Source organism: Ovis aries, chromosome 2 (assembly GCF_016772045.2).
Source record: "Ovis aries strain OAR_USU_Benz2616 breed Rambouillet chromosome 2, ARS-UI_Ramb_v3.0, whole genome shotgun sequence".
Lineage (NCBI taxonomy): Eukaryota > Metazoa > Chordata > Mammalia > Artiodactyla > Bovidae > Ovis > Ovis aries.
This window is the reverse complement of record NC_056055.1, coordinates 75,107,749-75,122,479: the sequence shown is the minus strand read 5'-3', so window position 1 is coordinate 75,122,479 and position 14,731 is coordinate 75,107,749. Positions and strand designations below refer to the sequence as shown.

At 43.9% G+C, this 14,731-nt stretch overlaps 1 protein-coding gene across 5 annotated transcripts in view; it reads right to left on the bottom strand.

The window, feature by feature from the left end:
• Window positions 1–6,771: 6,771 nt before the first annotated feature.
• KDM4C (lysine demethylase 4C) overlaps window positions 6,772–14,731 on the bottom strand; it is a 398,538-nt gene continuing 390,578 nt past the window's right edge. For all 5 annotated transcript variants that reach the window (XM_042243436.2, XM_004004373.6, XM_042243437.2 and 2 more), the window contains one exon: window positions 6,772–7,836. In XM_042243436.2, coding sequence (XP_042099370.1) covers window positions 7,660–7,836 — 177 coding nt within the window. In that variant the 3' untranslated portion in view covers window positions 6,772–7,659. The remainder of the gene's footprint in view (window positions 7,837–14,731) is intronic.

The following is a 14,731-nucleotide window of genomic DNA, read 5'->3' as shown; positions in this document are numbered from 1 at the left end:
CCTCTCCCTCTCCCTCTGAGTCCAAAGGTCCGTTATACACATCTGTGTCTCTTTCCCTGTCTTGCATACAGGGTCGTCACTGCCATCTTCCTAAATTCCATATATATGTGTTAGTATACTGTATTGGTGTTTTTCTTTCTGGCTTACTTCACTCTGTATAATTGGCTCCAGTTTCATCCATCTCATCAGAACTGATTCAAATGAATTCTTTTTTACGGCTGAGTAATACTCCATTGTGTATATGTACCACAGCTTTCTTATCCATTCATCTGCTGATGGACATCTAGGTTGTTTCCATGTCCTGGCTATTATAAACAGTGCTGCGATGAACATTGGGGTACATGTGTCTCTTTCAATTCTGGTTTCCTCGGTGTGTATGCCCAGAAGTGGGATTGCTGGGTCATAAGGTAGTTCTATTTGCAATTTTTTAAGGAATCTCCACACTGTTCTCCATAGTGGCTGTACTAGTTTGCATTCCCACCAACAGTGTAGGAGGGTTCCCTTTTCTCCACAGCCTCTCTAGCATTTATTGCTTGCAGATTTTTGGATCGCAGCCATTCTGACTGGTGTGAAGTGGTACCTCATTGTGGTTTTGATTTGCATTTCTCTGATAATGAGTGATGTTGAGCATCTTTTCATGTGTTTGTTAGCCATCCGTATGTCTTCTTTGGAGAAATGTCTATTTAGTTCTTTGGCCCATTTTTTGATTGGGTCGTTTATTTTTCTGGAATTGAGCTGCATAAGTTGCTTGTATATTTTTGAGGTTAGTTGTTTGTCAGTTGCTTCATTTGCTATTATTTTCTCCCATTCAGAAGGCTGTCTTTTCACCTTGCTTATATTTTCCTTTTTTGTGCAGAAGCTTTTAATTTTAATTAGATCCCATTTGTTTATTTTTGCTTTTATTTCCAGAATTCTGGGAGGTGGATCATAGAGGATCCTGCTGTGATTTATGTCTGAGAGTGTTTTGCCTATGTTCTCCTCTAGGAGTTTTATAGTTTCTGATCTTACATTTAGATCTTTAATCCATTTTGAGTTTATTTTTGTGTGCGGTGTTAGGAAGTGATCTAGTTTCATTCTTTTACAAGTGGTTGACCAGTTTTCCCAGCACCACTTGTTAAAGAGATTGTCTTTACTCCATTGTATATTCTTGCCTCCTTTGTCAAAGATAAGGTGTCCATATGTGTGTGGATTTATCTCTGGGCTTTCTATTTTGTTCCATTGATCTATATGTCTGTCTTTGTGCCAGTACCATACTGTCTTGATGACTGTGGCTTTGTGGTAGAGCCTGAAGTCAGGCAAGTTGATTCCTCCAGTTCCATTCTTCTTTCTCAAGATTGCTTTTGGCTATTCGAGGTTTTTGTATTTCCATACAAATCTTGAAATTATTTGTTCTAGTTCTGTGAAAATGTGGCTGGTAGCTTGATAGGGATTGCATTGAATTTGTAAATTGCTTTGGGTAGTATACTCATTTTCACTATATTGATTCTTCCGATCCATGAACATGGTATATTTCTCCATCTATTAGTGTCCTCTTTGATTTCTTTCATCAGTGTTTTATAGTTTTCTATATATAGGTCTTTAGTTTCTTTAGGTAGATATATTCGTAAGTATTTTATTCTTTTCGTTGCAATGGTGAATGGAATTGTTTCCTTAATTTCTTTTTCTACTTTCTCATTATTCGTGTATAGGAATGCAAGGGATTTCTGTGTGTTGATTTTATATCCTGCAACTTTACTATATTCATTGATTAGCTCTAGTAATTTTCTGGTGGAGTCTTTAGGGTTTTCCATGTAGAGGATCATGTCATCTGCAAACAGTGAGAGTTTTACTTCTTCTTTTCCAATTTGGATACCTTTTATTTCTTTTTCTGCTCTGATTGCTGTGGCCAAAACTTCCAGAACTATGTTGAATAGTAGCGGTGAAAGTGGACACCCTTGTCTTGTTCCTGACTTTAGGGGAAATGCTTTCAATTTTTCACCATTGAGGATAATGTTTGCTGTGGGTTTGTCATAGATAGCTTTTATTATGTTGAGGTATGTTCCTTCTATTCCTGCTTTCTGGAGAGTTTTTATCATAAATGGATGTTGAATTTTGTCAAAGGCCTTCTCTGCATCTATTGAGATAATCATATGAATTTTCCTGTTTGTTGTGATCCATAGTCAAATGCTTTAGCAGAGGTTTCAGAGAATATTTCCTTGCCTTTTCTACCTTCCAAAAGCCATCTACGATCCTTTCCTTCTGAGTCTGTGATGCTGTCTGTCACCCATTGTGTGGGCCCACAAAATACCCTATTCTTGGCACTGCCATCAGTCCCGCCTCAGCCATGGGAATCCAAGGAATTGGCCCCTATGTCCCTCAGAAAGCCATCAGCCCAGATGCATAGGCACAGATCTGCGTACCAGGTACTAGCAGTCACATAGTCACTTAATTGGACGTGTCACGGGAGCTAAACATTTACCAGAGGCCCCAGCCTGGCCTCCCTGGGCACATGGCCCCAGTGTCCACAGCTGCTAACTCCAGACCCACCTCACCCACAGGAACAGCCACAGGAACATTAATCTTCTTGGATGTCCCACAGGCACTGAACTTACAAAGGCACTAACAGCATAAATCCACCAACATCACAAAGTCACAAGACAGGGCTCAGATTCAGCCCTGCCTCCACGTTTGGGGCAACTGCTTTCTTGTTCCCAGTAGTTGCAGAGGTGGAGCCCCGCCCACGGTGAGCTTGCTGAGGAGGCGGCGGCTGTGGTGGGGCCCTGGCTCTTCCTTCACATGTGTGTGGTAACAATGGGGCTTCTGTGGTGGACCTGGGCTCCATTTTGCACACTCCTCCCAGTTTTGGTCTGGGCCACACCCTAGCCCCTTCAGGCTGACTCTATACAGCCAACCCCACCCCTCTCATCAGGTGTCCACTGAAGCCTTTTAGCACCCAGCCCCCATTCGCACTAGCAGATGAGCTCTTGCTGATGGACACCTCCTGTGGAGGAATACTCACTGGCTCCTCTACCAGTATACGTGCTCCCATCCCATCTACCCCAACCAGCAGCTCAGAAATAGATCAGGGAGCATCTATTCCGACAACTGGGAGCAGAAGGGTCTGTGATGCCAAACAAGGCTGTGATGCCAAAGAGGAGGTCCTGCTGAACATCCAGTGCAGGCTCTGGTCACTGCCGCACCAATCATGCCCCCCATCAAGGGGATAATGGCCAGTGCACACTGAGGACAGTTGAGGTAGTGAGTGTAGGGTAGAGCATGGAGGTGGTCAGAACCAGGTATGCTGGTATCTCTCCATTCTGCCTCCTGCAAGCTAGTTGCTGCACTCTCCTCTGAAGCTCCCTGTCTGTCCCCACTGATTTCTCCCCATTGTGAAGGAGGCTCCCAGAGTGGGGGAACCCCTCCACTTTCACAGCTCCCTCCCAGAGGCACAGATGCTATCTTTTTAAAAAAACTTTTATCTTTACCCAGTTACATGGTAATTTTTCTTGTGTTTTGGTTGTTATCAACTCTTCTGCCAGCATTCAGTGGGTATTCTGTGAGAATTGTTCCACATGTAATTTTGATCTATTTGTGGGAAGTGGTGAGCTCCACATCCATCCGCCATCTTGATCTCCTCTCACATTTGAATATTACTAGGCTTCTCATCTGACACCATGTGAAATGCTCTCCTGAAAGACACCAGTGTTCTCCTAATGGACAACTACGTGATCTAGGACTCTATAGCATTTTCCCTCTGTTGACCCCTCTCCTTTTTGCAATACCATCTTCTGTTGATGTCCACGACATCACAGCATCTTGGTTTCCCATTTCTTGGCCCCTTTCAGTACTCATTCACAACTCAGCTATATGTAGTTCTTTCCCAGGGTTCTTGGTTTCTTTTCACGTCTTGTTCTCATCTCATTCAGCATGTTCTCTCTCAAGTTACTTGACCACCATTCCACTAGATTTTGTTTATTTAAGGCAAGTTTACTGAGGTGACATTTACACATAGTAATATGTACCTCTTGTGTTCAGTTCTGTGAATTTTGACATACAGTCCTATTACCACCACCTCAGTCAAGATAAAGAATATTGCTATCATCCCAAAAAGTTTCCTCAAGCTGAGCCTCTGTTGTCAGTTTCCTCCTTCACTTCCAGTCCTTGGCAACAAGAGATCTCTTTTCTGATCCTATAGTTTTGCCTTTACCAGAAGGTAAATTTCATATTATTTTCAAAGAAAATGAAGATGATGACTTCGTTACTTGCATCTCTAGTGCTAATTTGTCTTGGAGCTTCAGAGTCATCTATCCAGTGTTACTTGATTGTATCAGGTTTAGAAGCCTCACTTTTCTTCATGCATCGAGGTCAAGTGATTCAAAAGCTACTTCACCCTTCTGAACCTTAGTTTCCCTCCGTGAAAGAGGAGAGTATTTCCTTTGCTGATTTTTTGGGGAGACTAAGTAAGATAAATGCCACTAAGAAGCCTACCAGGCAGTGTATAACAATAGATGCTCAGTACATCATTAATATCATTGATGAACTTCCATTTCAAGTGGAACTGTACCTTCTGAGGATGGAGCATGGGCTTTCTGAGTCTTCAGCACACTTGCTGGACAGTTCAGGCTCCTCAGAGGCCACTCAGTGCTGTATGTCTCAACAATATACTGGGTGAGAGAATTCAAAATACTTCCCATGATGCACATATGAATTCTCAGCAGCATTTTGTTGTAAAATCGAGTCTTTGCAACCAACCAGTTATTCATATAATGAGTATGTCTCAGAATTTCTAGTTTGCTTCAAGTTTGGGGGGCTGATTAGTATGTAAAATGAAGATTGTTTCATTTCAGATCCTTTTTACTTAAAGGCAAAAATAAAACACATTATCTTGCAGCATATGCTCCTCTAGTATGATTACTTGTAAGACCTCCGGGTCATTTACAGGAACAAACATGTTTCAGCCTTGCTTCACATTGGACGGGTACAGGGAGAAGTGGCAGATCCATTCACTCCTGTGTGTTTTTGTTTTCTGCGTCTTCACATTTTCACATGCCATTACCCAGGAGCAATTTATAATGCATTTGTGAAGTCATGTGATATTTTAGTAGATACTTCTTCTCAATTTCTCTTTAGATGAACTAAACAAAAGTACTTTAATAAAAGTAAATTGACAAGAATCACATTGTTCTCATTTCAAACACACATAAAGGAACTAAAATGTTGTGAAATATGCCAGGCAGTTTTACTAATCCTCTAACCTCCAGAGAAAGGGCTTATAATTAGAATTACATTAGAATTGTCACAGCCAGCAGTTTTGTTTTTTTTTTTAATACTAGAAGGACTTCAACTGATTTCACGCTACATGTGCACACTAAAAATGCAGTTAGTGTAACGCAAAGAAATTAAAATGACAATTGAGGTGTCACAGTAAGGGAAAAAGCTTTACTGATTTGTCTGGTCAGAGAGCTAATAACGACTTCATGCGGAATGCAGTGAAACAAAGGTGTCTTTCTCAAGAGCCAGAGTGTATTTGTGGCCGACACTATTTTGCTTAGGCCATATACAGCTGTACTTGATTATAAGAACATTAGTTAAGTGAGACCATAAAAAACAGCTGTATTTGAGATCACATAGGACTCTGCATTTTCTCCCTGTGGCAACCAATCAGAAATCTTGCTGACAGGCAAACTTGTACAAAATGAATGATCCTATTTAGATTAATTCCTCTTAATGCTTTACACAGGCCTACTTTCCTGGCATATTGTGGAGAGAGCAGGTCAGTTCCATTCAAAATGTGGAGATACAAAAGGCAAGCTTGATTACTTGATAAAATATATGACTATACTGGCAGAGAATATGGAGTGCTCAGTCCTTGTAAAAATATGGCTGATGGGCTCTTCCCCAGCTCAGAGTTCAGCCACGAGGCACTCTGGAAAACGGAACGTCAGCCAGCTAGAGGTCTGCAGAGCTGAGCTTCAGCTGTGGCTGTCATGATGCTTCAGTTCTCTACTCTCTACCCAGTAACACGATACATCCACACGTTTTGCCATGAAACTCTGAAATGCCCTCTAATCCCTGGCTCTGGGCTTTGGGCCACAGGATGTTAACCAACATCAGACCTAAAATTCGCTTATTTGGCTGGCCTCTCTGCCTCTGCCAGTGACCAGAGAAGATCAAATCTGGGCTGGCCCACTAGGTCCGATGGGCTGATGGGGACACGTGGAGCGGATGTGTGAGCTGGCCCAAGCTGAGGTCAGCAGAGCTGCACAGCCAAGCTCAGCCTTATCAGTCTATCTGCAGGCTCATAACCAAAAGCAGTGTGTCTCGCCACAGGGTACTGAGATCTTACAGTTGTTGGTTATACTGTATCACTGTGGCCACAGTTGACCGAAACATCACTGTGTGACCGTGGGCAAGCCCTCTCCCTGTCTCTCCTCCACCCCCATCTACAAAGTGATGGGAGGGATTGGAGGATCCATAAAGCTTCCAGTGAAGCGGAGGACCAAGAGACCCACAATGAAAAGAGTTTGAGACTCCAGATGCTCAGGTTTCTTCCAGGCCCAAAGGAGGAGCTGAGGAAAACGCTTCAGCAGGCACCATAAGCAGGCAGAGGAGACTTTATCCCCAGCGGTACAGCCATAAATGTCTGGCAGTGCGTCCACAGTTATGGACAAAGTCAGTGAGGGAAGAAGGGTCTGCAGCCGGGGCCCCAGAATGTCTTCATAGTCAGCTCACAAACAAAACTTGTTTTCTATAGGTTTAAACCTAGACAAACAAGCAAGTTAGAAGACAGAATTGGAGAAAATGGAAATCTTTATTTTTAAACACTAGTACATTTTCAAGCTGTTTTAAAAAGGAAAAATCATATTACCTCAAAACTATGCATCGAGGCATATTTATTTTTAACTCTAATCTTACAAACACATAATGAAAGAAACATATTTTATAAATATCTACTCAGAATATGTATTATGAAAAAAAAAGTGTTTAAAAATAACAGCCCCAGATCTCCCTCTTTAAATATATAAAATTCCCAGACAATTCATAAGGATTCTTTCTCAAGAGCCAAAAATTTCACAGAGGCCAACAACTCAGTTCTCATCAGACACAATCCAAAGTAAAAGGGATATAAAAAAATGTAAAAGTTCTGTACAAGGGAATACAGGTAGCACACGGGTAAACCTCATTACCATACATGCCATTTGTGTTTTAAAAATGTTTTATAAAAACTGTCATTTAAAACAAATAAGTGAGAGTCCTTCCCTGACTGTGGAAAATATGTTACTACCCTCCCACCTGGGCCTGGAGGCCCCCACTTGCTCAGGGAGGAGAGTGGTCTCTGTTCGTTCTTAGGCCTAAAAGCTGTGTGTGGGGATCCACCTCCTCTGGCAGTGGCTTTTTTTGGTGAGTGATTTCCTTCACTTAGAAAAATTCTTTGGGATCAAAGGAGACAACTGCTAACAAGTGAAAGCAAGACTAGGAGACAGCTTCAGACTGTGGTATCCAATTAATAATGTGTATTTTGTGGTTCTGGTGCCCACACTCTGGGGAGCTTGATTTTCCACTGTCAGAGACACAGCCTGTCACCTACCCCAGTGAAACACACGGCACAGCCCCAGGCTGTCCTTCCTCGGTCCGCTTCTGCCCAAGTCATTCTGTGGCCTGCAGAGCAATGTAGGTAGACTACTGCCTCTTCTGACACTTCTTCTGGAAAGAGCTCTTCAAGAAAGTGCGGTAGACGGGGTCATCCACATATTCATTCTTGAATCTGGAGCTCAGCACTCTCTGTCTCTTTTTCTCCCCTTGGATTATGTCTGTTCCATAAAATGTGTCTTCAAATCGCATGTCAGAAGCTGTGGACTAAGAACAGCCAGCGTTACTGGGCAGAAGAGCAGGCACCTGACATCACAGGAACAAAGGCCTGGCTCAGTCAGGGGTGGGGAGGGGGCTGAGGCCCCTTAGGAGAAGGACGCACCCAGGGGTCATGAGTGCCTCCCCACCCCCATCTACTTCCATTTAGCCTCACTTCCTTCGGGATCTCCAGCCCTCGCGGACTTTCCTCAACACAAGCAGAACTAAAGTCTTCTCATTTAGGTCTCCCTGACTGTTCATGCCCCTGCCTGACCGGCTACGTGACTGACTTGTCCACAGTCGGCTCTAATTCACTCCTATTCCTACTTACCTCTGGGTCTCTGTTCCTACCACTTCCCTGCAACTGTTCTGGTTCCTAGGACACGCCTCTACCCTAAATGTATGATTTCTCTGTCACCCCACTCTTGCATGAAGCTGTCATTTTGTAAGCCCTCTTCCTCGTCCTCTGGCGGCTCACTGTTCACGTGTCAGGGGGCTCCCCTTAACTATTCGCTCAACTCTGATGGCCCTGAAGCTTTGTGTGTGGACTTTTCCTCTCTACATAGGCTCCCCGGGCCTACCTAGCCACTCAACTTCAATTTTGACATCAATTCTAAAGATGCTCACATGTCTGACTCTGGTTCAGACCTCCCCCTGTGCTCAAGCCTGCATGTCCAACTACCCAGCAGCATCAGAATGTTTATCCTGGAGGCACTTAGAATCTTCCTATCCTAGAGTGAACAAGTCTTCTTTCTCCATTGCTGTCCTTCCTAAATTCCATAAATGGCAGCACTACCCTCATCAAATCTAACTACGTTGATCAGAAACCTAAAGGTCTTTGTAAACTTCCCCTTGTCCCCATCCTGTCCAGGTCCCCTCCTACATGGACCCTGAAGCCCTCCCTCCTTTCTTCTTTAACCCTACTGACCCCATGGTGCAGGCCCTCATTTCCACTGCTAAACCACTATAACAGTGCTGCGCCCTAGTCCATGTCTCACAGAACTACTAGAAGAAATGTCTCTATACTCTCTAACTACGCGACACCCCTGCTTATGGTCTTCAGTAGCCTCACTGCCTTCAAGATCACGGCTATACTTTCTAGGCTGGATGTACATAACCGAACATAATCCTACCCCATGCTTGGATTAGACTGACTTATTTGCATTTCCTGGTCACACTTAATTGTCTCCAGCCTCTGTCTTTAAATGTACTGTTTCCTTTGCACAGAAGATATCCTGTCTTCTCTGTGACTGACAAAAATGAGGTTCCTTTTTTTGGATTCCTAGAACACATTACATGTCAATGTAGTAGAATGAAGGCATGGGCCGAGAGGAGGGGTTAGGTGTTGGGCCATCAGGGGTTCCTTGGACCCCTTGAAGGTGAGAATATTAGGGACTATAAAATGAATTTTACATGTGCTCCCACAGTAAGCAGTGTACTCTGCCAAAGTCACTGCTCAGTAAGTGTTAGCTAGGCAAAGGAATGTGGGCTTTTTGTTATGCTCCAGTAAAGTTTACTTAAAAAAAAAAATTTTAACCTTTATTTTATATTGGAGTGTCATTGATTTATAACATTGTGTTGGTTTCAGGTGCCCAGCTGAGTGATTCAGTGACACATATACATATACCCATCCTTTTCCCATGTAGGTCAGTACAGAATATTGAGTAGAATCCCCTGTGCTATACAGTAGGTCCTAGTTGATCATCTATTTTATACGTAAGTAGGTTCGTATATGTTAACTCCAAACTCCTGATTTATCCTTTCTCCCTCTATTTCTCCTTTGGTAACCATACTGTTGTTTTTGAAGTCTGTTTCTGTTTTGTAAATAAGTTCATTTAAATTATCTTATAAGTGGTATCATATGATCTTTGTCTTCTTACTATTATAATCTGTAGGTCCATCCATGTTGCTACAAGTGGAATTATTTCATCTTCCTATGGTAACGTTCCAGTATATATATACACACACACATACACACCCCCCACATCTTCTTTACCCGTTCCTCTGCTGATGGACATTTAGGTTGCTTCCATGACTTGGCTATTGTAAACAGCGCTGCAGTGAACAGTGGGGGTGCATCTATCTTTTTGGATTATAGTTTTCTCCAGATATATACCAGGAGTAGGATTTCTGGGTCATATGGTAGCTCTATCTTATGTTTTTTAAAGAATTTACATACTGTTCACAGTGGTGTACTGATTTACGTTCCCACTAACAGTGTAGGAGGGTCCCTTTTCTCTATCCCCTCTCCAGCATTGATTGTAGATTTTTTGATGATGACCCTTCCGACCTTTGTGAGGTGGTACCTCACTCAGATGTGTCAAAGGGTGTGTTTAGAGATGCCTATGAGGTCAGTATAAGTTTAGGCAGTCTGTCTGCTGATGGGCGGGGCCATGTTCACCTTTGCTGGCTGTTTGGCCTGAGGCGCCTCAGCACTGGAGCCTGCAGGCTGTTAGGCAGGGTCAGATCTTGGTGCTAAAAATGCAACCTCCAAGAAAGCTCACAGATCAATATTCCCTGGGGCCTCCACCACCAGTGTTCCTGCCCCAATAGTGAGCCACAGTGGACCCCCTCCTCTCCAGAAGACCCTCCAAGACCCACACAGGTGGGCCTAGTCCAGGCTCCTATGAGTTTCTGCTTTGCCATGGGTCCCAGTGCATGTGAAGTCTTGTGTGCACCCCAAGAGTGGAGTCTCTTTGCCCCTGTCCTGTGGAGCTCCTGCCCTCAAGCCCCAGCAGCCTTCAAAGCCAAATGCTCTGAGGACTTTTCCTCCTGATGCCAGACTGTTAGGCTGGGGAGCCTGACCTGGGGCTCTGGACTCTCGCTCCATCTTGTTGTGGCTTTGTCTCTGGATGTAAAATATCTTTTTTGGGAGGTTCCAGTCTTTTTTGCTGATGGTTGTTCCGCACTTAGTTGTGATTTTGGTGTTGTCATGACAGGACAGGAGCTGGAGCCCTTCTACTCTGCTGTCTTGTCTGGAATCGAGGGGCTGCTTTTGGTTTGGATGCTTCTGTCTCCTTCCTCAGCGTGGGCTGGCTCTTATACCCTTCATGTGGGGTATGCCAATACTTTGGGCACCTGAGGCAAATAGCCAATCATGGGAAAAGACCCTGACACAGGGAAAGACTGAAGGGAAAAGGAGAAGGGGATGGCAGAGAACGAGGTGGTTAGACAGCATCAACGACTCAATGGACTTGGATTTGAGCAAATTCCGGGAGATAGTGAAGGACAGGGAAGGCTGGCGTGTTGCAGTCCACGGGGTTGCAGAGAGTCAGACATGACTTGGTGACTGAACAACAACAACAAAGGTTTGGCAGCCCACACTCACTCCAAGTACACCAGGGTAGCAGTCGGCACCGGCTTGTGGGTCTCCTAGCACCAGCTCGAGTACACTGGGGTAGCAGTCAGCACCAGCTTGTGGGTCTCCTAGCACCAGCTCGAGTACCCTGGGGTAGCAATCGGCACCAGCTTGTGGGTCTCCCAGCAGCAGCCCCTGAGACTCTGGAACAGCAGGCGCAGTGATTGGCCCCTGCGCGCTGCCCACACATGATCCCTGGATGGCAGGGGCAGTGACTGGCATCTGCTCCCGGCTCTCTCAGTGGTCCATGCCCACCTCTGAAGCTCACAATGGTGGTGCTGGCTCATGCCTACCCCCCGGAATTTTTAGGTGGCATCCTGCTGCCTGACAGTATGAACAGGGAAAGGAGTTCCATTGGTGGTTTCTGTCCCTCTCCTTGCGTGGCGCTTAACAATGGGTCCTCGCCTCCTGAGGGCCCAGCCTTCTTCCCTGTGCAGCTTCAGTCGCAATATCCCAGCCTCTACAGGTTGTCTGCATGTAGCCAACTCCACTCTTCTCCCTGGGTATGACCTCTGACGCCCAAGCTTTAGCACCCAGCCCCTGCCTGGGCCAGCGCATAAGCATCTACTGCCAGGGAGTGTGGGTCACTCTGTTTTGCCTTCCAGAAGCTGGTTGCTGCACTCTCCTCTGAAGCTTTGCACCTGTCCATTGAGGGGACCTTTCCTCCTTCACAGCCCCCTCCCTGGGGCACAGGTCTTGTTACCACTCCTTTCTCTCTCTCTCTCTTTTCTTTCACCCTAACCGATTATGTGGAGGTTTTCTTGCCCTGTCAGAAGTCTGAGGTCTTCTGCCAGTATTCAGTAGATATTCTGTGCAAACAGTTCCATGTGTAAGTGTGTTCTGGACTATCTGTGGGAGGGGGTGAGAGCCATGTCCTGCTCCTCTGCCATCTGGACTCCTCCTTCCCGTAAAGCTTTCTTTAAAGCACTATTTTTCCTTCCTAATTCCCTGTTTTTTCCCCTTGAATATGTTCCCAACTGGTTTTTATTGAGACGCCACCAATGTACAGTACACCCCATTATGTCACGGAGGCCCCCTCCCCTGGTGGTGGACAGAGGCAGAGCCTAGATTTGAAGGCTTGAAAACAGGTGATCAGTCATGAAGAAGAGACAAACAATGGAACAAAGAAGCTTGAAAACTAAAAACAGGCACAGGTTAAAAGCCGAGCATGTTCCCTGCCAGTTCATGAGACAGTCCTCCAGGGTGATAGGCTCCCCCTGTAGCTTCACCCAGGAAGCAAAGTAAGAGATTGTGGATGGGCTGGGCACTCTCTGTCATTGGAAGAAAACAGTTTTGGTTCATTCACTCTTGGCAAAGCATTTCCTCTGAGTAATCTTTCCGTTTTATAAGTGCTACAGTTAAAGAAGAAAATGAAACATCTATGAAAGTGTTGCCACTGTGTGAAGAAAGCCAAAGTCAGCCTCTCAAATTAATAATAAAACCGCTTTACCAGCAGCGCCAGTTAATTATGCAGCATTGCTATGGTTATTCTGTGAGACAATAAAAGGTAATGGGGCCGTTTCTGAAGTTAGTGGGAAGGAACCCAGCACAATCACCGAGGTGGACTGCTGACTCTCTTGAACAATTTCTCCCCAAGTCAGCATGTGTCTGGGTGAGCAGAAGTCATTAAAACATGAAGGCCTCCCAGTGAGGGCTGCAACCTGCCCTTCCTTAAAACAACAACAACAACAAAACCCCTCTAATTATAAAGTATCTTCCATCAACAAGTTTTCCAATTAGATTTGTTTCACCAAGTGGAAAAAAAAAAAAAAAGCATTCATAGGCTAGCCAAGGGCCAGAGGGTTATACACAAACCTGAAGGAAAAGCTGGTTTGTTACAACAGAAGCACGTTAAGTCTTTTATTCACTAAAATCAGAGGTGGCAAACTGGATTTTGTCCCTGAAGAGGTTTTCTACTAGGCTCGTAACAGATTAGATTCAGAATATCTATGTGATTTATATATTTTTAAATTTTTTTTCCTCTGAAAGTTAAAAATAAAAGTTCAATTTGTTGTGACTGCTCTGAGAAATGGATCTTAGAAAACTCAGAAGCTGTGCTCAAGTAAAGCTACATGGGAAAGCACACTGACAGAGCCAATTCTACTGTGGAACAAAGAGATTGTGATCAGAGCAGCTTTCTTTTAATGTGATTAAGGAATGGTATTTGAAATCTACAAGACCCAGCTGGTAGGATGCTTAATCATACATGAATTAGAACATCAAAGACCTGAGGGACTTCCAGAGGGCTCCCTAATCCATTTCCCAACCTCCAAATCTCCAGGTGATTTGAAAAAGCAAAAGGAAAGGGAAGGGGATGGAGAATCCAAGGAAAATACAAGCAACAGGATGAGAGGCAGTCATCTCGAGCAACCTGGAAAGTTGTTCTTAAGAGGTTTCCAGACCTAGAACACTGACTAATTACCCAGGGTTTTAGGTCTCTTTTAAGGTTTTATAGATGTCTTTACTCTAGGAACACTTCATCCTCCCTTTCCCTGCTGTTTATTATCTGAGAGTTAAGCTATTTTCAGCACGTGGTTCCCTACATGTCACGCTTCCTCACTGGGTGGGCAGCACTGTCTCTCGTCTCTCGATTGCTTTACTGTGAAGGACCTTCCCCTCAGGATGCAGCTGAGAAGAAACTCAGCTTACCCCTGATGTGGTTTACTCGGGACCCCACCTGACAGGAGAGGGGCTGAATATACAGGTGAATCTTTAAGGAAACACATGGTTTTTCCAAACTAATCTAGGATAACTCTATCATTGCCTAAAAGTATATTATTAGCATGCAATGAAAATGCAGGATGTCATTTATTCAGAAAAAAAATTCATTTCAGTCAGAAAAAGCCCCTCATTCCCTTCTCCTACTTTAGTGTTTATCATTTCACAAATGCACTACATGTAATTCTAAATGAGTAAAACTGGCTTCATTTCAGGGTCCAAAAAATGTTTTATGATACAATAATGAAAACTAAGTTATTGTGAATTATATTTTTCAACAACTTCAATTTTGATTATTTGTCCATGTTTGTCTTTTAATGGTATGTACAGGGCTTGAAACTAATAATGCTTTCTTTAAAAACAACAACAACAACAACAAAAACACCACTTTACTATTCCCACAACTAGTATTTGGGCTTTGTTTATTCCTTCTTTTATGAAAGTGAGAGTTTCATTTAATTATGAATTGACACAACCATTAATAAGCTTCAGAGAGACAGAAGTTCATCAATATAGTTGACCTTGAAAACATGGGTTTGAACTGCACGGGTCCACTTATACACAAATTTTTTTCAATAGTAAACCTGATGGTACTCTACGATCTACAGCTGGTTGAATTCATGGATGTGGAACCGTGAACAGAAAGGATCTGACTATACAAGCCACGTGTGAGTGTGTGGAGAGTCAGCACCCCCACTCCCCACACTGCTCAAGGCTGCACTGTATATGATAAGGCTAGATGTTCGCTACACTGAGTCTCCATTAATCTCCTACTGAAAGCCTTCTTTTAACATGGCTTCCACTAACAAGACTGTAAATGTCTTGATG